Below are 25,507 nucleotides of genomic sequence, written 5' to 3' on the forward strand. Positions count from 1 at the left end.
TTAATTATAGTGAAACTAAACAATACCTCTACATACAATCAAGAGTTTTCTTGCCCCATGCGTTTACGGTAGATGAAGGTGTCTTCCAGCTGCAGCCCTGCAGTCAGAGTCTGAAGCACGTACTCCTGTGAACTCCCGAGCGTGTAGACTGCTAGTGGTGGAAGGCGAGCCCCGTTGGTAAGTGAATAGCACCAAGTACTGGAGACTCGAGAGCTCTACTGAGGCTATGTGGCCAGGGGCTTGAAGGAGCCTTATTAAACATGTTTCTTCTTCTTATATATCTGTGTGTATGCACGTGGAGCACGAATGTTGAGTTTTCCTCAGTCACTCTTCCACTCAAGATCTCTCAGTCAGACCCAGAGCTCATGGACATGGCTGGACTCACTCGCCAGCTTGGTCCAGAGAGCCCCTCTGTCTACCGTCCAGGGATGGAATTCCCTGTTCGCCTCCACACCTACCTGGCTGACACAGGATTCTAGGGATGGAAACTCACGTCGCCTTGCTTGCATCCCATTTCCCTAGCCTTGGACAGGAGCATCATTTATCGACAGCCACGTGGACAGATGACATACACAGCACGACCTCCAGTCTCAGGCCAAGGACCTGAGTGGAGCCCTCACCTGCTGGGAACTCCAGGCAGTAGCCGCCCATCGGGGGCCGGAACTGCTTCACCAGGACAATGCACTCATGATGAAGCGTTCTTTGCAGGACTGGTATGACTGACACGGCTGTCAAAGAGAAAGGAAGCTATGGAATCCTTAAGGAAGGCCAGTCAGGCCAGCAGCCTGTTCACAGCAATCCAACATAAACCCTAGATTTGAAGGCAGTGCATCCAAATCACTCTGAATTTGCTCTGAAGAAAATTAACAATCTACTGTGTTGGCCGCCAAACTTGAAACTACTTTCATTCTAAAATGTAAAAAGTAACACTCTGTGTGACTTTTTTTTATTATGAAAAGTTCATTTTAATTTTCACAGTATTGCTTTCCTTTCATCTTTTTATTTTACATACTCTTACTATGCTGTCTTTACTGCTCAGAATAACTGAAACTCATGATTTTTCTGCCCCAGCCTCCCAAGAATATAGGAGTTCAGGTATGCGCCACCAGACCCAGACATAATTTCTTAAAAAACGAAACTGAAGTGGAAACCAAGCAGGTCACCCAGGGCTGAGGATGGGAGGCCCCAACTCCCCACGCGGCAGCCAAGATCCACTGTGTCTACATCAATGCCTTTGCTGCTTTACCACAGATGCTCTTCCCTCCAAATAACTGGGCCTTAACATAAAGCCAGAAGGCCAGACAGAAAGGAGAGACTGTGTCTGTAAATCCTGACAGGTGAGAACAGCTACAGTGAAGCAACTGCTTGCTTCCTAGAAACACAAGTCAAACCACGATGGAAAAACAAAAAGAAAGGCAGGTCAGCAGCTCAGTTTCCACAGACAACAAATGGCTACCAGGATGTTTCTGGGGCACCTGAGCCATTTCTGCCTGGAAGGAAGGGGAACTGATCTGAACCCCTTTCCCAGTTCTCTTCCCTCTAACTGAAGCATGACAGCGGGGAGGTCATTGACCACTCCCAAAGGCACTCACACTCAGAGTACAAAGGACTCCAGGGATCTTAACACACCAGACACGGAGCATGGCTCCAGAGTATACCGACTATATGGCTATAAAGCTTAACATATTTTTCCTTAAAAATCTGTTTCTAGAATTGACTTACACAGAGAGCTTTGAAACATAGCATTGTAAAAACAGGAGAGTCGCCCGTAAAGGATCCTGTGAGGGTAATTCTGCTTTGAGCTCTATGCTTAGTTAAACGCCATCTTATAATGCACTAACTTCCTTCACAAAGAGTTATAATAGTCATACCATCAGCAGATTTTCCCTTCCTGGTCGTAAGCTTCACTGTTTCCCAGGTTCTATGCAGAGAACAAAGAAAAAAGCCATTAGTGCCAAAGGGAAAGTGTTCTTTGGGTTTCTGTAGATTGTCAGCACGGCATAGATGCAAGGCATGCAGATATGCTAAGGACAGTGGTCCAAGAGCACAGTAAACATCTGTACTTAAACAGCCAACTGTGCTTTCTGTAGCCGCGTGAACAGAGGACGTCCCCACTCTCCCCCTCAGCCTCTGGCTACCATCTAAGCAAGAGCGACTGAGCAGAAACTGCCTGGGCTCACTACAGCCTCAGGACAGGTCTGAATCGTCACGCTACAGTGAGAAGCAGAAGCTGGTCCGCTGTCTAGACCTTTCCACAGTGATGCAGTCTGCCCCAGGGACATTCCGGATGCATTTCCAAAAGCAAAGGAGGCCATGCACGACGTGGACCACCACATCTATGAGGTTTAAAAGGAGGCCATGCACGACGTGGACCACTGCATCTATGAGGTTTAAAATACGGGACAAACTGCACAGCTCAAGAGAGCAGAGCTTTCCTGCGTATCTGAGGACTTCAGATTTTCTTTGCATGAGTGTGGCCTTATATATGAGGAAAAGACAGGTCCCTAGAGGAGGCGGGAAGTGCTGGGTGTCACAGTCTCACTCCCTTTATGGCTTTAGTTTGTGTCAGGTTTGTTCCTGGCTGCCTGTTGTCAGGTTTTGGTGATGCCTCTGCTGGTCTGCCTGCTCTTACAGGAACGCCATGCAGAATTACATGGAAATTTGGTTACAGGGGACCCACACTGTTGGAAAGTGGGAGAGAGTAACAAGAAATTCCTCCCCTTTAGTTCTCATCTCTCAGGGGTGGGGAGGAGCACTGCTACAGGAATGACGGAGGTGGCCAAGCATCCATGGTTAGACTGTGTTCTAAAGGTAGGATTATGATCTGACACCTTTCAGAAAAGACCCAAGTTCTACAGGCAAACCAAACCAAACCAAACCCACCAGACTTCTGTGCTGCGAGCTGCTGCGACATCATGAGTACTGTGACAGCTCACGCAGCCTAACACTCCTGTTAGTAGCAAGAAGCCCAACCAACAAGCAGTTTCCAATCAGTAGAACAGACCACAAGACACAAAACACCTTTTGCCACAGCTCTCTCTGCTGCCTCCTAAGGTTAGTCCTAAAGACTGAAGACAGTGCTGGGCAGAGCACTGAAGGTCCCATCCCAAACACTAGGGATAAGGAGAACAAAGAGAGGAGCATCATTACAGGTCAAGGTCAAGCAACAGGCAGAGATGAGCCATCTGTTATGAAAGGCGAATAGACACTCATGTGAGATACACAGCCGCTCTCCTAGGACTCAACACATGTGCGCTTATGGGGGCAAGACCTTAAGTCTCTATTCCTCCACTAGCAGAACCCAAGGCCATGACGGTTTCCTTCTTTGTGCAGTCAGGAGTAAACAATCTGGAGAGATCGCTTCCAGTGTTAGAACGGGGTTTCCATTTCAATTTCTCCAGTGTTGGTGTTCTTGTTGGCTCCCTGGCAGCTTTTTACCTCTAGCCACTGGTGCACGAGGTGGAAGCAGCAGACAACTCGTCCCACCTCAAAGGCAAGAGTAAGGACGGAACGCTAGAACGGAGCACGTCTAGAGCTAGTTCTCTACCCTTCTTCCTGAACAAGGCAGCAGCAAATCGTTCTTTGGTTATTTTATCTGTAAACATATGCTTTGCTTCGGGGTAACAGATAACGGACTTCTACAAATTAATAAAACATGGTCGATAGCCATATCTTCAGAGCTTGACTTTGTGCTGAGAGCCATCAGTGCTGTGCATGGCCTTCGTTAATGACCAGAAAGAAGGGTTATATATGGAAGGTGGAGCAAACATGGTACTTAGACTTCAAAGTTCATTCCCGAATTGAAGACTAGATTCTCTGGAATGAAAACTAGATATAGGAATTCTGTGGGGAAAAAAAGAGTCCACAATGACTGTGTTGGGCACTTTTTTTTTTTTTTTTTTTTTTTTTGGTTCTTTTTTTTCGGAGCTGGGGACCAAACCCAGGGCCTTGCGCTTCTTAGGCAAGCGCTCTACCACTGAGCTAAATCCCCAACCCCAAGTGTTGGGCACTTTTATGCCAACTTGACACAAGCTAGAGTTACCAGAGAGTCTCAACTGAGAAAATGTCTCAATAAGATTGAGTATAGGCAAGCCAGTAGGCATTTTCTTAGTGATTGATGGGAAGGGCCCAGCCCACTGTGGGTGGGGCCAGTCCTGGGCTGGTGGTTCTTGGTTCTGTAAGAAAGCAGGCTGAGCAAACCATGGGGAACAGACCAGTAAGCGGCACCCTCCAAGGCCTCTGGTTCATCTCCTAACTCCACGTTCCTGACTTCCTTTGATGATGGACAGCTTAACCAAGTAAATAAACCCTCCCCCCTCTCCCCAAGTTGCTTTTGGTCCTGCGGTTTCATTGCAGCAACAGTAGTCCTAAGTGGGACGGTAACTTAGATTAATAAATACCTGAGGGCTGGTCAGGGAAAGACAGCTGGGTGTGACTCCCAGATACCTTTTAGAGCAGTGCTTCTCAACCTTCCTAACGCTGCCACCCTTTAATACAGTTCCTCGTGTTGTGGTGACCCCCAGCCATAAAATTATTTTCATTGCTACTTGATAACTGTAATTTGCTACTGTTCTGAACCACAATGTAAATATCAGTGTAACTGGTCGACCCCCAAAGGGGTTGTAACTCACAGGTTGAGAACCACTGAATTAATTTCTTAGTAATAAAGTCTGTATTTTGTGGTATAAACTCTGTTTTCAGGAAAAATAGAGCCAGACCATTTCACTATGCCGAGCTCTGGTAACTAAACATTTCACAGTATAAATAAATACACTGCACACGCTGTACTCGCTGCAGCTTTAGTTGACCTGGGCTCACACCTATCCTCTGCTTATTTCATACTTAGCTCTGTCTGTCTGCTTCTAACTAATGTCTCCCTTCTCTCTAGTAATGGGCTTTACTAAGGTCTGTGCTAGTTCAGCAGAAACAATCAAAATGTGTTCCAATCAACAAATCCATGCAGTCACCTTGATGATAAATGCATTTGCTCTCACAAAAAAAAAAAAACAAAAAAACAAAAAAACAAAAAAACAAAAAAAAAACAAAACAAAAAAAAACAAAAAAACCATACACGATTCTCCCATGATTGTGCAGCAAATAAGATTTTTTCTAATGGCTTGGTGTGACATCAGGACACTAAATTCAGCTTTATTCTATTTTATTTCTTAACACATTTCAGTGAGTAGTAAATAGTAAACCTATTTAATACATTCCTCCTTTCCTAGTGATTTCCACTTATTTATTTATTTATTTATTTATTTTTGTGGCGTTTGGGATTACGCCCATGCTCGACAAGTGCTAGACCACTGAGCTGTAGCCACAGCTTCTTTTCAATGTAATAGTCAACACTGGTTTTGTTTTCTTTTTAGTTCTTTAATGAAATAATGGAAAACAGAAGGAAAAGCTAGTTATAGGCAGGTATGCTCCCTCCCTCCATCAGGGTCTTATTAGGTAGCCCTGGCTTGCCTGGAACTTCATATAGACCAGGCTGGCCTTGAACTCCAGAGAGCTGCCTGCCTCTATCTCCTGAGTGCTGAGATTGGACACATGGACCACCAGGCCCTGCCCCTTTAGCCTTCCTTGATCCACCACTTTCCGCAGCTTAGCGCATATATATCAGGGCTAGGGAGAGGACTCTGGGGTTAAGGACACTTGCTGTTCATCAGGGCTGGGAAAGGACTCTGGGGTTAAGGACACTTGCTGTTCATCAGGGCTAGGAGAGGACTCTGGGGTTAAGGACACTTGCTGTTCATCAGGGCTGGGAAAGGACTCTGGGGTTAAGGACACTTGCTGTTCATCAGGGCTAGGAGAGGACTCTGGGGTTAAGGACACTTGCTGTTCATCAGGGCTGGGAGAGGACTCTGGGGTTAAGGACACTTGCTGTTCTTGAGGAGGACTAGAGTTGGCTCCTAGCGCCCATGCAGGGTGGCTCCCAGTTGCTTTATTCTGACTCCAGGGGATCTGACACCCTGTTGTGGGTGAGTGGGTGCCTGCATAGATAGCGTTCTCCCACTCTTGTGGAGCTGTGCCCCTAACTCACGTTCTCTATGTCAGGATGCTTAGGTTTCCAGAAATGGAGCTGCGGTAAAGAGCTCATTATTGTGATATGTTACTCTATCTTGGAGAATATTTTTCCAATTTACATTTCCAAGAAAGGTATAAACATCTATGTTTTACTTCAAAGCCAGCAATGGTTTTGTTTTCTTTTTCTTCTAACTTAGACATTGAACATTCGATTTTTCTTGAAGAAAGCAAAGGAAGGAAGAACTCTAGGATGAAGAATATTCTAGAGCTTGGCAAGCCACAATCACAAATTCTAGGTCCACTATAAACGGAGAATGGAGCGAATTAGATTTCAGACTAGTTAAGTAACAACTGTAATTCATTATAAATAGTTAACCCACATGTGACTCTATATTCATGGAATATCAATGACCCATACATTTCAGTAAGAGCTGCCCTCGAGTCTTTGTTTAAAACAGAGCTTCCTGAAGAAACACCGGTGCTCACACTCAACAGAGACCTGGAAAATCAAAGACAGAAAAGAACAACAACGTTTACCTAGTTTTACCGGTGGGGTCCATGTAAGTTGTTTTTTCAAATTTGACCCATTTTCCTTCTGAGATCAACTAAAACAAAAGCAGACAGTTATAAGGTCAGAAAGTTTCAAATCAAGTTGGTCTTTTTTGAAAACCATAAAGTGTATTCTTTCAAATTTTCTCTATGCTTCCTTCCCCAATTTGCTTCCCTCCCTAGAACTTGTGGGCAAGTTTCTAGCTTGGAATAATTATCCGAAGTTGTTTTCCTGAGGGTGGGTCTCATTTTTCTGGTTTTTGTTTGAGTTTTTCAGGTAGAGTCAAGAGAGGGAAAGTGTTAAAGTCTAGGATGGGATTGACAGGCATTGTTACCTGAAAAACCTAAGAAACTCCTGGGTCTTGGAGAGAGAGGTTGGCAGGCAGGGTAAGGGGTGGGAGAGCTGGCTAAGTTCTGACTGGGGTCAGAGAGGGTGCAAGGCTGGCCATCCTTCTGTGTAGTCAGATGTAAGATTTTATTAGGACAATGGACCACGGGGAAAATAAATTAAAGATTAGATTTTCTTTCTGACTCCCAAGTTCCCACCCAATCCAAGACAGGCATCAGGAAGTGCTCTGCACACATGGGGAAGTCTGGGATGGTCACTCACCTATGGCAGGTTCTACACTGAGCTGAGATTTTCTCTATGAATGAAGCCTTTTCTCACCCCACCCCCACCCCCAGCTAACACCAATCTAATCATTATCAGATCTGTTCACAGACAACATGGAAAAGTTCTAAATCAAAAAGATTTCTAGGAAAGTGTTAAGGGCCAGAGTCCCAAGATGAGATATAATTTATTCATTACAGCAATTGGTTCCTGAGAGAAAAAGACACTAAAAGCTTTACTCAATAACATAGTAGAGGCAGACATTAGTTCTAGAACTCAATGGAATTTGAGCTACAATTAACAATTTAAATTTTTACTATTTTAAACCTTTATGCCAGGATGACAGACAACTAAGATGTAATTACTAAATATGAAACCTCAAAACCACATATCATGTGCAAAACCACATATTTGTTTTTCTATCCAGGGCAATTTTTAGAGAGAATGTCTCTTTCAGGAGAGATCTACTTACTGTCAATTTCATTAATACATGCAATAAGATGGATAAACCACTGAGCTAAGACAAGAGCACGGTGTGGCTTAGTCTTAAAGTGGCAGAGAAAACCATGTGAGAACTCTCTCCAAGAATGAAAACCCGTAGGGGCTGGGGATTTAGCTCAGTGGTAGAGTGCTTACCTAGGAAGCGCAAGGCCCTGGGTTCGGTCCCCAGCTCCAGAAAAAAAAGAACCAAAAAAAAAAAAAAAAAAGAATGAAAACCCGTGCACACAGGGTGAGAAACTGCCTGTGTCTTCTCTCTAACCTCGCTGCTCTGTGGGGAAGGGAAGGGCAGGAAACAAACTCTACCCACCTCCTCTGAAAGAATGCGCTGCTCGGTGGGGGGAGAAGAGTCTTTTGGTTCTTGGGTCTCCATTTCAACCTGTTGGTCTCCACAGTCCTCTGGTGGAAGGTCAAGCTGCAAGAAGTGAGAGGTTTGTTCAGGCTCCCACAACCATGGGTCGTCCAAGGACTTACTAGTTAAAAACGATTATCTGCTAACACTGTATCATGGGCCTCTCTGGGAGCACGGCCTCAGAAGGCATGCAGAGGCTCTCAGACACCCAGGCAAGAATTCAAAGTCATTCTGCTTTTATTCAGCTTGCATCAACCAGGGTCCCATCCCACACTGTTATGTCCCATTTACCTTTAAATGTGAGCAAGTATTAAAGTCCCAGCTACAGTTAGCCAGTGTCAGTCTGACAGCAGACTTCTGCCTACCCAAGGTACACTACCATCTCTTGGTTCCTTGCCCCATTTCTGGACCTTGCCCTATCCTGGTTTTATGTGTCCCTGTGACTGTGTGGTCACTGAGTCATTTATCAGCTGTCGTGCTTTCGGTGTGGCCACTGAGAAGTCTAAGGGATGCCGACTCCTGTTTCATTTTCCCGGTGACCTCTTTCCATTGCTTGGAGGTTTACAGCTAGCCTTACCCTAGGCTGCTCTGCACTGGGCCCTCTAGTGAGCCCCTTCAATCTGGCACTTCAGGGTGGGCCTGCATGCCTGTGTCTTAAGGGGATTTTTATTGATAGACTCTTCTCAGACTTCCCTCTGTTCTCTGTAAGTGCTGTGTATCTGTCTGATTGGGCTGGGATGTGTCTCAACCTCTCGGGCACTTGCCTGATCTAAAGCCCTGAGTTCAGGCCCTAGTCTTAGCTGCGCCCAACGGAATCACTTAGGACTTCCTGAGCCCCCTGAGGCGTTCTCTTCCACCCCTTCTCTCCATTCTTCACCATCTGCAACTCCCAGGAGACTATCCTAACGTTCCTGAGTCCTCAAAACTATTTCACCTCTTCACTTCTGTTGCCATGGGTTTGATTCCAAGTTTTATTCCCTTAAATATCAAAATTTATGTGGTCTGGTATAACATTTGCATTTAACCTATTTATATCCTCTTGTAAATTTCAAATAATCTCCGGAAACACATACTACTTAATACAGTGTAAATGTTATATAAACGTTATATCGCATTGCTTAGGGAATAATGAAAGAATAAAAGTACTTAAGTTCAACATAGAAACATTTACCACCTCACCTCTAACACTCCCACCTCTAACTGCTTGACACTGAGTTCACAGCACCCACAGCACCAACTGTGTCGGCACTAACTTCCTGCCAACAGTCGACAAAGATAAATGTAGCATTCCCCTTACCTAAAATACAACCAACAACCAAACATGCATTCACTCTCCTTGGTGCCTTAAAAACAGGCAGTATCTGATGACTGCCTCAGGCTAGCACTCACTGTGCTAGGCCCACTAGATATGAATGACCCCAGCACACAGCGGGCGGGTGAGAGAAAGCCCCTGCCTTAGGGGACCTCTCCTTTAGTGGGGAGATAGGGAGGAAAAGCAAGGATCAACATGGGGAGTTTGTCTAGTGAACCCCAGTTTTAGGGATAAACAGTGAGGAGGATGTCCAGCTGAGAGGAAGGTCCTATGTGACATCTCAACATAGACTTTGGAAGGAAAAAGGAAGCAAGCAACACAGACGGCGCTACAACTCAGAGACAGTCACTTAGCATGCTGACACGCACAGCCTGCCCGAGAGTCGCTCCTCCAAAAGTGACTCAGACAGCCTTTCACTTAGGTAAGTTTTAAAGTGTCACCGGCTGAGATAGCGGCTTCCATCACCACAGGTAACCAGTGTAGAACACAGACAACTAGCCAAAGTGGGAAGCCCGATGAGCCTCATCCTGTATACTCTATACTCACTTTCTTTGTTTCTTGAGACAAAGCCTTGTGGAGTTGAGGCAGGATCCTCTGGCTTCCGCTTCTCAAGGACTGGGATTAGAGAGGCCTGTGCCACAACTGGCTAGAGATCCTTTTATCTTCTGACTAATAACACACAGCAGGCAAGGGGGTGTGCTGATGCAAGGGGACTCTGAATTCTAATGCTAAGAAAAATAACTTTTAGGCAACCGTGCAGCTACTGAACATACAAATCCAATCGTCTACGATGGTATGAAATGCCCGAAGTTAAGGGCCTGGCCCCCTAAAAAATACTTTAGTTTTCTTTTCTTTTTTTTTTTAATTGGTGAAACCTGGGCTTGCCTCATTCTGAGTGTCGGGAATACAGGTGTGAGTCACCACGCCCAACGAATACCAGGATGTTTAAAGGTGAAGAAACAGCATGGAAAGACTGCAAAAGGTGCTTTACTAATACTGAGGCCAAGAAAGCAGGGAGTCTCCACAGAGACAGTCACCGAATTAAACAGCGGCGAGCAAGCAGCACAAGCATGGAGGGACACATGGCTGCCAAGATCTCTCTGCTTAGAAGAAAAACCCTACACCCAACCGATATCGTTGACATCTGCAAACACATTCCCAAGAACATTTGGAACCCACTTTTGGCTGGGTCCCTGCATGCTAAGTACATAACCCTAATTGGCACAGCACACAGTCCTGTTGTTACTCCAGGCGGTTTTGGCTTAAGGCAGCGAGCGAGTACAAGGCTCTGTGGAAGGGGAGCAAACTAAGTGGCTAATACCAAATTAATGTGTGTAGTTTACAGTGAGTAACGGCAGCTGGGTAGGAGGTAAGTGGGAGGCACAATCTCAGAGGCCTCAACCCAGCTCAAAGACCAGCAGGCAACTAAGGAAAGCGGAGAGCGAGAAAAACAGTCTTCCCCAGGGAAAACACACAACTGGTTGCCCAATACCAGATGGTTAACCCTGAAAGCATACATACAAGTCAGTACTAGATAGACTGAGCAGGCTATATTTAGGAATATACATGCGATAACAACTAATGAAAAAAGAAGACATGGGTTTGAAAGAGTAAGGAAGGGTATACTGTAGGGCTTGGAGGAAGGAAAGGGAAAGAAGAAATATAATCTCAAAAATTAAAAAAAAAAAAACTATGAAAGAGGTAAATGGGAGTTAAGACGCAAAAGTGACACCGGAAACTAAATCAGGTCTGGCTCGACACTGCCATTCCTTGAATCCCTGCAATTTGTTAAAAATGGAAAGTGAAACAAATCCTAACAAGAGATAACATGTTCACTGCCTTCGCTTTGATAAAATCTGAGGAATGGCGTCAGACTTGCTTAATGCTCTTGGTGTTTCAGGAATAGGACTCTGCCAAGTATGACGGACGGCGCATGCCTCTAGTCCTAGCTGCTGGGAAGCTGACACTTCGAGACCAGCACGGACAGTATGGTGCGATGACAATTCAAAGAAGGGAGAAAAAAGACGTAGAAGTTGAAGTCACAAGCAAAGCCCCGGCAGACAGAAGGGCAGTAGGGACAGCTCTGTAGTGGACAGAGAAACCAACAAGGCACTTTGAAGGAGACTGGGTGGGAACGTTAGGTCTTTGTGTGGGATGGATGAAAGCCCGTGTGGCTATGGCACACATTCATGCATGTGCACATGTGTGAGTGTGCCTCAGAAGTGGCTTGCCTTTTTCTTTTTGTTCTGAGACAAGGTTTGACACTGGGACCTGGGGCCTAATTAACAATTAGCTTAGGCTGAACGCCCACCATATGCCAGGGTGCTGCCTCCTGCCTCTGCCTCGCCAGCACTGCGTTACAAGTTGAACCAGCATCCTTGGCTTTTCACATGGGTACTGGGGATCAAACTCAGCTGTCTGAAGGGCAAGCACTTCCGACTACACTATGTCCTATTCCTAAAAACGTAACAACAAATAAAGAATTTGAAGAAATAATTTAGTATGATTGTTTTTTTAAAGACATCACTGGGTATAGTAACATGTCTTTGCTTGTTTGTTCTCTTTTCTGAAATAGGGTCTCTCTGGCTGGTCTTGAACTAAGACACCTGCTTGCTCCTGCCTCTGAAGTGCTGGGACTAAAGGCGTGTGATACCACACCTGACAACATAAGCCTTTGATTCCCGCACTCTGGAGGGAGAGGCAGTCGGATCTCTGTGAGTTTGAGGTCATCCTGGTCTACACAGAGTTCTAGACAGACGGCTATTTTGAAAAAAAAAAAAAACAAAAACAAAAAGAAAGGAAGGAGGGAAGGAAAGAAGGAAGGGAGAGAGAAAGAGAGAAAGCTAGACACCATGTGAAGGGGCTAGGCATAGCTTAGTTAGTAGAGGGCTTCACCAGCACCCACAAAACTATGGGTCCAAGTCCCAGCACCATATAAGCTGGGTGTGTCATGAATGTCTGTCCACTCAGCACTTAGGTGTAGAGTGAGAAAGACTGAAGTTCAAAGTCATCCTCAGCTGGCCTGAGTTTGTGGCCAGCCTGGGCTGTAAAAACCCATGGCTAATTGGGTCAAAGTGCTTGCTAAGCAAATCCGATGACCTGAGTTCAGATCCCTAGGACCCACGTAAGCACAGGCCATGGTGGCTCCTCTTTGCAATGGCAGCACTCCTAAGACAAATATTTTGAGGCTGACACAGGAGCACCCCAAGAATCTTATAGGACAGCTACCCTCAAATATGCAAACAAGAGATAGCCTACCTCACGGAATAAGGTAGAACAGACATCTGAGTTTGTACCCTGACTTCCATACACATGCTGTGTATGTGTGTTTGCATTCTCATGTGCACGGACTACATATTGTTTAAGAGAGGAGGGTCAGCCAAAAAAAAAAAAAAAGTCACATAAAAACCTATAATCTTCCAACTAAAGTTTGTTTTCCTTAAAAAAAAAAAAAAGTTGGATACCCCGCAAGGCAAAAACAAAAGAAAAACAAAACAAACAAACAAACAACAAACCCAAACCCCAAACCCCCTCCTCGAAATGATTTTCAAACAAAAGTGTACATGTCAGGAGCAGGATGACCTTTTATGAGCTGTTTGTCAGGGAGGCCTTAGGAGGCCCCCAGAGAAATACAGGTTCTTGCCACTGCTCTTGGTTGCCCACTACTGCCGACTTACTGCTGAAGTTACCACACACCTCGGCTGCATGCCATAGAGAAAGGAAGCTGTACCGAGCTGATGCCTCTCTGCTGGCTTTTCTAATGCCAGAATATGTTCTGCAGGCCGCCGGGAGAAGACAAGTCACCACCAGCCTTACCCAGCGGTCAGCCGGGAACTGACACCAACACTGTGCAAGGCAAAGATGTGCCCAATTATGCAACAGTGGCACAACTCTTATGGGGGCAACCAACCATCTTTTTATCGGATTTGAGACCTATTCTCCACAGGAGGGATCCCATATTGGTACAGAGACCTGGCTCAAAAGCACATAGTGACAGGGAACGTGGGTCTAAACGCACAATTACCACCTCTCGGTTTAACCAAAGAGCCTCTTTCCAGTGAGTTGAGATGAACTTAGAGTTTTGTGACTGCATACAGCATTGAGAGTTAGTAATGACTGTGTGCTCAGCCTCAAACAAGACACGTCCAGCACTCCTGTCAAGGCTCAGGGAACACTGTGGAAGGTTGTGAGAAAGATCGGAAAGGCTGGTGGACAGGAAGAGAGGCTGCAAATGCCATCATAGGAACAGCTGCTGCAATCAAGAACTCCCCAAACTACTGATTATTGCAATGATTGCTCAAGAGCCAGACAAGTAAGGAGGAGGATTCAGGGGGCCCCTGACTCTCATTGTTGAATTTTTTCAAGCAGGTGTGTGCACTCATTCGTGGAAAATGGGAATCACTGTCAACAGTTGAGTAGCCACTGTGACCATCAACCAAGCTCCAATGGACAATCCCAGTCCAATCTTCCATAGATGCCTCTGACTAAACCAAATGGGTCACATAACAAAACTGAAAGTCATTAATCTGGGAAAGGAATTGACAGGGAGGAGGTTGATAAGGTTGGGAAGGAGATAAGGAAGGTTAAAAGAAAGAGTAACCAGAATGTAACCAGTATGGGCATGTATAAAACTGTCAAAGAATTAACTTCAAAAAGAAAGAAAGAAAGAAAAGTCATCTTATTTAGTAAGAACAAAGAATAAAGTACCTTGTATAAGGTATTGGCTATTATTATAACTTCAAAGTTTACTAAAAAAAAAAAACAAAAACAAAAAACATACATTCTTTTGTAAAATATACCTGGTAAAAATTTTGGGACCCACATCAAATGGATTTCAGTGCCCTTTCCTTTGCTGAAAACTATTCTCAGACTAAAGAAGAACTCTTGTACTCACATTGGTAGGAGCGGAAAGCCGCTGGAGTTCACGATGTGCTTTCTCCTGGCAGGGGTGGTAGTAAGTGCAGAGGAGGGAGCTGACATTTATTGAGCTCACACTACTCGGTGACTTATAAAACACCATCCACAGCAGTTTATTATACCACTTAATTATAGATGAGCAAGAGGGAACGGATTGTAGTGACCCTTGGGAAGGTTAATTGATTACAGCCACAAAGTAATGAGTCCTGTAAGGAACTTCTTGTAATAGTTTTAGGTGAGAGATAATGAGAGTGTGCAGTAGGGTGTTAGCAGCGACAGATCTCAATGAGAGTTTATTATTTGTTCTAAAACAGCTTTTAGGGAGGTGAATGCAAGGCGATGCCAGTAAGATTTTAAAGGAGACGGGAACATTGGAAGGAAGATCTTAGTCAGGGTTTGTAACATCGGAGAGTAACCTAAAAGTCATGTCGTGAGTTCAAGAAAGAAAATGTGCTTGTTTTTGTTTTCCGTTTCGTAATTACTCAATAAGTCACGTGACCCTAACCATGTGAGTACTGACATAAAAAAAAAAAAAAAATCCCAAGGGGCTGGTGGGATAGCTCAGCAAGTAAAAATGTTTGCAGTCCACGCTTGAGTCCTCCAGTGAAATCCTGGGATCCCAGAGTGGAAAGAACTGATTCCCCAAAATTGAAAAGTTTCCGATCTCCATGCACTTGCGGCATATACCCACCTGCACCGGCACACACTAATAGCAAATTAAAGTTTTTAAATATTTGATGATTTTTTTTTCCACCACCGTATTTTAAGGCTTTCACAGAAGAAAACTGAATACAAAAAAACCAGCAACATGAAGACAAACAGGGTGGTTTAAACAAGAGCTAACGAACCAGCCTCTACTGTTCCAAACACTTGAACATCCTTTGTTTGTGGTGTCTATTTACTGGAAGTTGGCCAAGTCTGTAGCAGAACCTACTGCAGCACTAAAAACGGATACTGAAAACACAGAATATACACAGACTATACAAGACCGTTCCATTTCCTCCTCTGCCCTCTTCCTGGAGCTTACGAACTTAGCTGATTCTCTACAAACAACTGCTTCAGTCTCTATGCCCAAAGGTTTGCTGGCCTGTTAAAGTACTGTTCACCCAGATAGATAACATTCCTATCTTCGACAAAAAGTACTTTACCCAAATGCACCCCCAACACTGCTCACATCTCCTCCCCCTGCAACTTTGTTTCTAGGTCAAATAAAACAAGTATTCTTGGAGTCTCACATATGCTCTCTGTCTCTTAGAAGCAGCACTATTCTCCAGAAAAATCAAAGGGAAGATACGACTTACTGCTGCTTTCTCTCAACTCACAGAGGACTAGCCAGACCTGGTGGTTCACCCCTCGGATCTTAGCATTGGAGAGGCAAGCGGATCTTTGTGAGTTTGAGGCCATCTGGATCTATACAGAGCAGTGGTTCTCAATCTTTCTAATGTGTCCACCCTTTAATACAGTTCCTCATGTTGTGGTGATTCCCCCAACTATGAAATTATTTAGTTGCTACTTTGCAACTGTAATTTGGTGTCATGAATTGTAATGTGAATATGTGTATCTGATAGTGCCATAGAGTATCTGATATAGGACCTGTAAGAGGGTCGCGACCCACAGATTGAGAACCAAGGAGCTCCCATCCAGACCCGAGTGTGTGGAGAGACTATGTATCAAAACAAAGAGAAAACAAACAACAAAACCCAGAGCTGACTAATTCTGGATACCACAGATTCTTAAATAAGAATCTCTACCATCCACAACTCATCAGTATACACTGAAACATTATAATCTATTTACCTTGGTTTTGAAACGTATTCTTTAAGCAATGCTTATAACCACTTAACCTGTAACATTTTAAGCATTGTGTGTGTGTGTATTCTAATTCAAAATACAGAGGATTCTATTGATCAATTCTAACAAATACCTTTCTAAAGAAATCTACAGTGGCTTGGGGTTTTCTCTGTTTCTAACTTAAACTGCTTAGATGCGCTGGGGGAAATGCAATTCATGTTTTTGTGAGGGTGAGTATCAGAAATGTGGTGCTTTTGGACAAATACTTGCTTGGAACATGCCCAAGGCTTGTAAATTATAAGCACCAGAGGGCTTTAAAGGTCTGTTTCTTGCAGCTGGTGACTTTTCCTTCTTTTAAAGAAACAAAACTGAACTTTGTAGGGTGATAGGTGGAAAAAGGAGTAGGAAAAAAAAAAAGATACCACAAGTTGTCGTATACAACTCTTTCAAACCTTTATGAGTTCACTATTGCAGAGACACTGATAAAAATCTGTGCTTTTCCACACTAGTAACTTTTTCGGGACTGAACTAAATAAACTTTAAGCTTAAAAGACACAACTCTCTTTTTCTCGATTTCTCAGACGAACATCGCTTCTTTCATCTTCAGGGTCGTAAAATACCTCCCTCCTCCCCAGGATCGTGCATGTGGGATTTCTTCCATGTGTCTCTAAAAATCTACTTTCGGGAATGAGAAGGGGCCATTCTTCTTGTAGATGCCTCAGCTGATGAGTTCAAACATTTACTGTGCTGTTCCCGGGTTCCTCTCGTAGTCCAGGCTGATACGCCTGGATCCTGGGTTCTCCTCTCGCGCTCAGGCGCGGATGAGGAGACACGCGCGCGCGGCTAGCTGCACTCTGTGCACCATCAGTTGTGCTCGCGCCCTTCTTTCCCTTCCCCTCTCCAAGGACACTTAGTACCAAGATTGGCTCGCGCCCACTTACCTACACTAAGCTGTGGGATGTGGAAGGGATGGAGGAGGAAAGGAAAAAGGATCAGACAGAAGCTGCAGTCTCCGTAGAATCAGGCGCCACCGATAGCGACACAGGCGCCTCTCGTGGTGCAAGGAGGATGTGCACACGTCCTCCTCCAGGCACCCGTAGAAGCTCTGCTAGCTTAAGATGATTACCTTCCGGGTCGAGGTGCATACAGACCAAAGCGGAGATGTAAGCTTCCTAAAAAAACTACACTTTCATGACTTTTCTCCGCGGACTCAAATCTTTTTGTGTGTCTTGCGCGTCTGGGCGGGCAGGCTAAGCATGCATTCTACCATTGCTTTAGCTTCTAGCTCCCGTGGACTTTTACGGACCGGAAGAGTCCTTTCATCAAAACGGCTCGGTAGGCACTTCCGGAAGTGATGCGCAGGGTTCCGGGAGAGTGCTGGCGGGAGAGGGGACAGGGCAGCGATTGACGCGGCAGCTGGAGGATGAAGAAGGAGCATGTTAGTCACTGTCAGTTCTCCGCGTGGTACCCACTCTTCCGAAGCCTTACCATCAAGAGGTAAGATATCCGGAGGCAAACTGGGGTGTTTGGGTAAGTCCCATCTCCTTCGAAAACTAAACAAAAAACCCCAGGCCTTCTAACAAGTCAGTGTGAGCCACGGGGTCGAGCTGTGCATTTTCTGTTGGATTTGAGGTGGCAAGATTAACAAAGTAGATCAGTATATGCTATGCTCCCTGTTCGTAATCCAAGAGCATGTAGGAGGTAGGTAGGAAAAGAAAGGGAGGTAGGAAAGCAGTTGAGGGTCCTAGGTCGCGTAAATTGAAATAGTTACTTTTGGAATTGCTCAAGGCAACAAACAAAACAAAACTGGATACTCTGTCTTGCCGCTGAGTGACAAATCCGTCTGCTGACAGTCGAGTTCTATCATTGTAAAGTGAAGACAGTGATACAGATCCTACCTCCGAGTCTGTCTCAAGCTCCAGTTTGGTAGCGTGTATAGGTTGCATTGCTACTGATGGTCCAGTGTTCTGAGAAGAAGCAACACTCCTGGAAGGAAAGTGGGGTCGTTATTTGTTCTCTAGTTCTCTGGCCTAGAACTAGGAGTCTGTTCAGGTTTGCAGAATGCCATTGGTGAATTTTTGCATCCTTTATCCTGTCATTCAAATGCAAGGGAGCCAGGAGATTTTCCCCAACCATTCAAAAGCAATCATGAAATCTGAAGGACGTAGGTAAGGCTGTCTCTTTCGTTGGCTAATAGGGGTTAGGTCAAAGACCTTGGGTATCCACGGGTAGGTAGGATTTTCTACAGTTTGCCTGTAGATCTACTTAGATTGCCACTTATTTGGACACTGGCTATCTCTCCCTTTTCTTTCTGTCCTCCTTTGAAACTATGGAGGCTTGGAAAAGCACTTTCGGGCTATTCAAAAGACATTTCCTTTCCATCTTGCTATGCAAACATAGAATCTATTTCTAGTTATACATCTTGTAATGGGATTTATAGTAACACAAAAGAAGGTAATTCTTGTATTTGAAGATGACCAGTCACAGCAAAACAAAAGGAAGAGTTGTTACCAGAGTAGTAACTCCTGTCTACCCCAAGTTCTCTTTTTCAGTTGATATTAAGTTACATAATTAAGAGTAGGCAGTGGGTCTGAGATGATGTTTGGGTTATTTCTCTGGTGTTGGTGTGACAGTTCACTTGGGAACTTGCCAGTCAATGTGCAGAATATACTTTTTTTTTTTCATTTTTTCTGTTGTTTTTTTGTTTGTTTTTGAGAAAGTCTGGTTGTTTTTGAACTGCTGACCTTCCTAACTCAGCCTTTCAAGTGCTGGGGTTACAGGCATGTACTGCCATTCCCAGCCCTGTATAGAAAAAAATTTAAAAGCTGTCCTTTGGTTTCTCTGTAACTGTCTGTCATAACCTCTGGCATAGTTCCTTTGCCTTACGCAGAATAAGCAGTGATTAAGAATTAGACGATTGAGTCAGAGCACTCTGTCTGGCTTTGAATTCTGGTTCTATCAGCATTTTAGGCAAATTACTTAATCTCTCTAAATCTCATTTAAAACCTAAAAATTTAATAGAATTGTCATGAGCATTGCCTAAGAAAAAATACTTAAAATGCTGCCGTTCTTTTGTAGCACATAGTGAACACACACAAAAATGCTGCTTGCTACCTTTTGGATTTAATAAAGCCTCATTAAAGTGAATCATTTAATTTACTTAAGATGTATGCCACATATATGTAGATACAAAGGTGGCAGAGAGAAGGAAGTAAACCAGTGCCTTAGTCAGGGTTTCTATTCCTGCACAAAACATCAGGACCAAGAAGCAAGTTGGGGAGGAAAGGGTTTATTCAGCTTACACTTCTACGTTGCTGTTCATCACCAAAGGAAGTCAGGACTGGAACTCAAGCAGGTCAGGAAGCAGGAGCTGTTGCAGAGGCCATGGAGGGATGTTACTGGCTTACTTCCCCTGCCTTGCTCAGCTTGCTCTCTTACAGGACCACCAGCTGAGGGATGGCCCCACCCCCAATGGGCTGGGCCCTCCCCCACTTCATCACTGATTGAGAAAAATTGCCTTCACCTAACAGTTCAGGACAGCCCTTCTACACTGCAGACAGATCGGGTGGAGTCATATGGCTGCCTGCTTGAATGGTTTATTTCAGTGCTCAAAACAGACATTTCGGCTCCTGACGGAGCAGCCTTACTTTGTGTTTACCATTTCTGGTTCTGAGATGATTATGCCAATTCATTTTTAGAAATTAATGTATTTATTTTCCAGAATTTTATGTATGTATACAATGTATTTCGATCCTATTTACTCCCTGTTTCCCCCTTCCACTTCTGTCAGGTCTAAGGAACAGGGTCCACCTCTCAACTTAGTGATGCCCGTGTGTGTATGGGGGGTAGGGCTTGGGGACTCACCTGAGAAAAACGACTTTCTTTCCCACAGCAGGCAGTTGTCAGGTAGCCCTCAGCTAGGAGCAGTGCTGAGAGTTCCTGTTTGTGCTGGATCTGCCTGGCCTGATCTTTAGGTGGCAACCAGAGCTGGTGAGGGCAGCGTCACATCAGATCCAGAAGACAGCAGCTCACAGGGGGCGTCTCTGTCCTCTGGCCTCCACCCACTCATGAGCAGTGTTCCCTGAGCCTCAGTGTGAGGTGGATGGAGCTGTCCCATTGAGAAGTGAGCATCCCACAGACACTCATTCCCGACACCCTGACCAGCTATGATTTCTCTCTGGTGTCTGGGTTCGGCTAGTCTTTTGTTTTCTTCTTTTACTCTAAGAACTACTGTGGCCATTGTGTAAACTGCGCTGTGTAGTCATATCATATGGTTCCTGGTCGTACTTCCTGTTAAAATTAAAATAATGTAAATACTTCTTTATCTTTACAAATGATTATAAAATGAGTCGTGTGAATCTTTTCTCTCCACTGTGGCCGGTCCTTCTGAATGATGCCTTTTTTTGGTGTATTTTTTCCCCAGTGTCATCCTCCCGCTTCCTCAGAATGTGAAAGACTATTTACTTGACGACGGGACTCTGGTGGTCTCAGGAAGGTGAAGTATACGAGGGAACAATTCTCTTTCCAATATAGAATTTATATCGGTTCAATATAAAGTATACGAGGAAACAGTTCTCTTTCCAATATAAACTTTATATCGGTTCTCTGGGAGTTTCACACCATGTGCCTCAGTCACACTCATTCCCAGTCTGAGTCTTCCTCCCTACCCCTGTGACCTCCCCCAAGAAAAAGGGGAGAAAAGTCCAATCTGTGTTATCTAGGTCCTCACTGGAGCATGATCAAACTCTCAGTGGCCTGCCCCTTAAATAGAACTGAGTCCTTCCCCTCCACCTGCCCCACCCCTCGATCCCAGGGAACCATCTGTTGTGGAGAGCAACACTTCAGCATCTTATGCTTTTTAAAAAGAGTTCTCTTCGTGGCTTCCTTTCTAGGCCAGAACACCATTCATTATAATCATAAAGGAGCAGCGAACTGATTACATCTCAAGGTTTTTGCATGAGTAAATAGATTAGCCTGGGCACACCTTCCTTTTCACCCAGGAGGCAGAGGCAGATGGATCTCTGTGAGTTCAAGGCCAGCCTGGTCTACACAGCAAATTCCAGGCTAGCCTATCTCAGAATAAACACATAAGCAGGGCCTGGAGATTGGCGTTTCTGTTCTCATGGTTGTACAAGTACTCCTGAGCCACCTCTGCCACAGAGTTCTGTCACCCTCCCGTGCTGGCCTGAAGTTTGCTGTGTCTTCCAGGTTGGTCTCCAGCTTTGGGTCACTGGTGTCATGTCCTGAGCACTGAGATTTAGAGGCGAGCAGCACCCACTTCAGCATTTTGCCTTTCAAAGATGATTCACCACAGCTCCTCTGAGCTTTAGCAGATGCTCCAGGAGTCCCTTTAGTTTTCCTTCAGACCTCTGCTGAGATTGAAAGCTTTACCCTCACTCTTTTCAGTGGCTGGACAGTAACTGCTGTACATGGCTCATCCCTCAGCCCCTCCTGTTTTGTGGTGGTATTGATATCCACCGTTCCCTAACCGAGTACAGTCTGATGAGAACAGGAGCTTTCTTGCCTGGGCTCTTGCAACAGCAGTGCCCGACGCCTCAGAGATGCTGACAAGCGCCTGTGGAGTGCTCCCTGCGCTTGTGATGGCAGTGTATCTTTTCAGTAATGTTAGCATGAGCTTTACTTAACTTTTACTTTCGAGTTAAATTTTGAGACATGGTGTCTGTCACTGTGTTGCCCAGGTAGGCTACATAGCCTTTTTCTCAGTCTCTTGATTGCTGGGATTAAAGATGTGTGGCACCATGACCAACTTGGCCTAGTTACTACCTGCTGGACTTCTAGTGTAGGTTTCTGGATGGTATTTCTGGCTTCTTAGCATTGATAACCTTTTTGTTTATTTGTTCTTTGTTGTTCAAGAGTGAGTTTCTCTGTGTAGCCCTGGCAGTCTTGGAGCTTGCTGTATAGACCAGGCTGGCTTTGAACTACGATATCCGCCTGCCCTTGCCTCCTAAGTGCTGGGATTAAAGGCATGCGCCACCACCACCCTGCCATTGATAACCCCGATATGATCTGAAATAGTTAAAGTACAGCTTCACTAACTTGGTATAATTAAAGGCTAAGGACCCTAACATTCCCTAAGTGTACTTAAAATAGATATGTATGCATGTGCATACTATATGTGCGTGTACCTACATACATGTATGCTCATATATCTGTTTTTAATGTGTACACTACATGAGGTGATGGTGCTGTCCCCAAGAGCCATGCCGTCCTCTAACAAAACCCGTAGAGCTATGTTAGGGTCCTTCCTGTCACGGTTAGTTTACGTTCTGAGTCTAGTCTCTTGTAGTTAAAAGGACACTGCTTTTCCCAAATGAAGTATGTATGAAAATTCCCAGTATGGACCCCTGACATTTATAAGTTTCTGTGCTGTGCATGAAAGACCCTCCTGTGTTGATTTTTCACCAGTCAGGTGCTTGCACGAGTCTCAAGTATTGGCAAGCACCATGTGGGGTGAGCACTGTGGGTCGGTGCTGTGTGACAGTGAACAGTGTGGGTCGGTGTTGTGTGACACAGTGAGCAATGTGGGTTGGTGCTGTGTGACAGTGAACAGTGTGGTTCTGTGTTGGGTGACAGTGAACAGTGTGGTTCCGTGTTGTGTGACAGTGAACAGTGTGGTTCCGTGTTGTGTGACAGTGAACAGTGTGGTTCTGTGTTGTGTGACAGTGAACAGTGTGGTTCCGTGTTGTGTGACAGTGAACAGTGTGGTTCTGTGTTGTGTGACAGTGAACAGTGTGGGTCGGTGTTGTGTGACAGTGAACAGTGTGGTTCTGTGTTGTGTGACAGTGAACAGTGTGGTTCTGTGTTGTGTGACAGTGAACAGTGTGGTTCTGTGTTGTATGACACAGTGAACAGTGTGGTTCCGTGTTGTGTGACAGTGAACAGTGTGGTTCTGTGTTGTGTGACAGTGAACAGTGTGGTTCCGTGTTGTGTGACACAGTGAACAGTGTGGTTCCGTGTTGTGTGACAGTGAACAGTGTGGTTCCGTGTTGTATGACACAGTGAACAGTGTGGTTCTGTGTTGTGTGACAGTGAACAGTGTGGTTCTGTGTTGTGTGACAGTGAACAGTGTGGTTCCGTGTTGTGTGACAGTGAACAGTGTGGTTCTGTGTTGTGTGACAGTGAACAGTGTGGTTCTGTGCTGTGTGACAGGGAACAGTGTGGTTCCGTGTTGGGTGACAGTGAACAGTGTGGTTCTGTGTTGTGTGACAGTGAACAGTGTGGTTCTGTGTTGTGTGACAGTGAACAGTGTGGTTCCGTGTTATGTGACACAGTGAACAGTGTGGTTCCGTGTTGTGTGACAGTGAACAGTGTGGTTCCGTGTTGTGTGACAGTGAACAGTGTGGTTCTGTGTTGTGTGACAGTGAACAGTGTGGTTCTGTGTTGTGTGACAGTGAACAGTGTGGTTCTGTGTTGTATGACACAGTGAACAGTGTGGTTCCGTGTTGTGTGACAGTGAACAGTGTGGTTCTGTGTTGTGTGACAGTGAACAGTGTGGTTCCGTGTTGTGTGACACAGTGAACAGTGTGGTTCCGTGTTGTGTGACAGTGAACAGTGTGGTTCCGTGTTGTATGACACAGTGAACAGTGTGGTTCTGTGTTGTGTGACAGTGAACAGTGTGGTTCTGTGTTGTGTGACAGTGAACAGTGTGGTTCCGTGTTGTGTGACAGTGAACAGTGTGGTTCTGTGTTGTGTGACAGTGAACAGTGTGGTTCTGTGCTGTGTGACAGGGAACAGTGTGGTTCCGTGTTGGGTGACAGTGAACAGTGTGGTTCTGTGTTGTGTGACAGTGAACAGTGTGGTTCTGTGTTGTGTGACAGTGAACAGTGTGGTTCCGTGTTATGTGACACAGTGAACAGTGTGGTTCCGTGTTGTGTGACAGTGAACAGTGTGGTTCCGTGTTGTGTGACAGTGAACAGTGTGGTTCTGTGTTGTGTGACAGTGAACAGTGTGGTTCTGTGTTGTGTGACACAGTGAACAGTGTGGTTCCGTGTTATGTGACACAGTGAACAGTGTGGTTCCGTGTTGTGTGACAGTGAACAGTGTGGTTCTGTGTTGGGTGACAGTGAACAGTGTGGTTCTGTGTTGTGTGACAGTGAACAGTGTGGTTCCGTGTTGTATGACACAGTGAACAGTGTGGTTCCGTGTTGTGTGACCGTGAACAGTGTGGTTCTGTGTTGGGTGACAGTGAACAGTGTGGTTCTGTGTTGTGTGACAGTGAACAGTGTGGTTCCGTGTTGTGTGACAGTGAACAGTGTGGTTCTGTGTTGGGTGACAGTGAACAGTGTGGTTCTGTGTTGTGTGACAGTGAACAGTGTGGTTCCGTGTTGTGTGACACAGTGAACAGTGTGGTTCCGTGTTGTGTGACAGTGAACAGTGTGGTTCCGTGTTGTGTGACAGTGAACAGTGTGGTTCCGTGTTGTGTGACAGTGAACAGTGTGGTTCTGTGTTGTGTGACAGTGAACAGTGTGGTTCCGTGTTGTGTGACACAGTGAACAGTGTGGTTCCGTGTTGTGTGACAGTGAACAGTGTGGTTCCGTGTTGTGTGACAGTGAACAGTGTGGTTCTGTGTTGTGTGACAGTGAACAGTGTGGTTCCGTGTTGTGTGACACAGTGAACAGTGTGGTTCTGTGTTGTGTGACAGTGAACAGTGTGGTTCTGTGCTGTGTGACAGGGAACAGTGTGGTTCTGTGTTGTGTGACAGTGAACAGTGTGGTTCTGTGTTGTGTGACAGTGAACAGTGTGGTTCCCTGTTGTGTGACACAGTGAACAGTGTGGTTCCGTGTTGTGTGACACAGTGAACAGTGTGGTTCCGTGTTGTGTGACAGTGAACAGTGTGGTTCTGTGTTGGGTGACAGTGAACAGTGTGGTTCCGTGTTGTGTGACAGTGAACAGTGTGGTTCTGTGTTGTGTGACAGTGAACAGTGTGGTTCTGTGTTGGGTGACAGTGAACAGTGTGGTTCTGTGTTGTGTGACAGTGAACAGTGTGGTTCCGTGTTGTGTGACAGTGAACAGTGTGGTTCTGTGTTGTATGACACAGTGAACAGTGTGGTTCTGTGTTGTGTGACAGTGAACAGTGTGGTTCCGTGTTGTGTGACACAGTGAACAGTGTGGTTCCGTGTTGTGTGACAGGGAACAGTGTGGTTCCGTGTTGTGTGACACAGTGAACAGTGTGGTTCTGTGTTGTGTGACAGTGAACAGTGTGGTTCCGTGTTGTGTGACACAGTGAACAGTGTGGTTCCGTGTTGTGTGACAGGGAACAGTGTGGTTCCGTGTTGTGTGACACAGTGAACAGTGTGGTTCCGTGTTGTGTGACACAGTGAACAGTGTGGTTCCGTGTTGGGTGACACAGTGAACAGTGTGGTTCTGTGTTGTATGACAGTGAACAGTGTGGTTCTGTGTTGTGTGACAGTGAACAGTGTGGTTCCGTGTTGTG

The 25,507-nt window shown here is 45.3% G+C and overlaps 2 protein-coding genes across 7 annotated transcripts in view; one reads left to right on the top strand and one right to left on the bottom strand.

Annotated features, from left to right (window-relative positions):
- Nudt5 (nudix hydrolase 5) overlaps positions 1-17,127 on the bottom strand; it is a 24,326-nt gene extending 7,199 nt beyond the window's left edge. For 2 of the 6 annotated variants that reach the window (XM_087591176.1, XM_087591177.1), the window contains exons 1-5: positions 16,995-17,127; positions 7,992-8,096; positions 6,562-6,629; positions 1,872-1,921; positions 621-728 (exon numbers count right to left, since the gene is read on the bottom strand). In XM_087591176.1, coding sequence (XP_087447302.1) covers positions 621-728; positions 1,872-1,921; positions 6,562-6,629; positions 7,992-8,054 — 289 coding nt within the window. In that variant the 5' untranslated portion in view covers positions 8,055-8,096; positions 16,995-17,127. Of the gene's footprint in view, positions 1-620; positions 729-1,871; positions 1,922-6,561; positions 6,630-7,991; positions 8,097-14,239; positions 14,715-16,994 lie in introns of those variants that run through there. The other 4 variants (XM_087591174.1, XM_087591173.1, XM_087591175.1 and 1 more) reach the window with 3 other exon arrangements.
- A 282-nt stretch (positions 17,128-17,409) lies between these two features.
- Positions 17,410-25,507, top strand: part of Cdc123 (cell division cycle 123) — a 45,147-nt gene continuing 37,049 nt past the window's right edge. The window contains exons 1-2 of the mRNA NM_053877.4: positions 17,410-17,550; positions 20,477-20,548. Coding sequence (NP_446329.1) covers positions 17,477-17,550; positions 20,477-20,548 — 146 coding nt within the window. The 5' untranslated portion in view covers positions 17,410-17,476. The remainder of the gene's footprint in view (positions 17,551-20,476; positions 20,549-25,507) is intronic.

The sequence above is a fragment of the Rattus norvegicus genome, chromosome 17, assembly GCF_021556685.1.
Source record: "Rattus norvegicus strain SHRSP/BbbUtx chromosome 17, alternate assembly SHRSP_T2T, whole genome shotgun sequence".
NCBI lineage: Eukaryota > Metazoa > Chordata > Mammalia > Rodentia > Muridae > Rattus > Rattus norvegicus.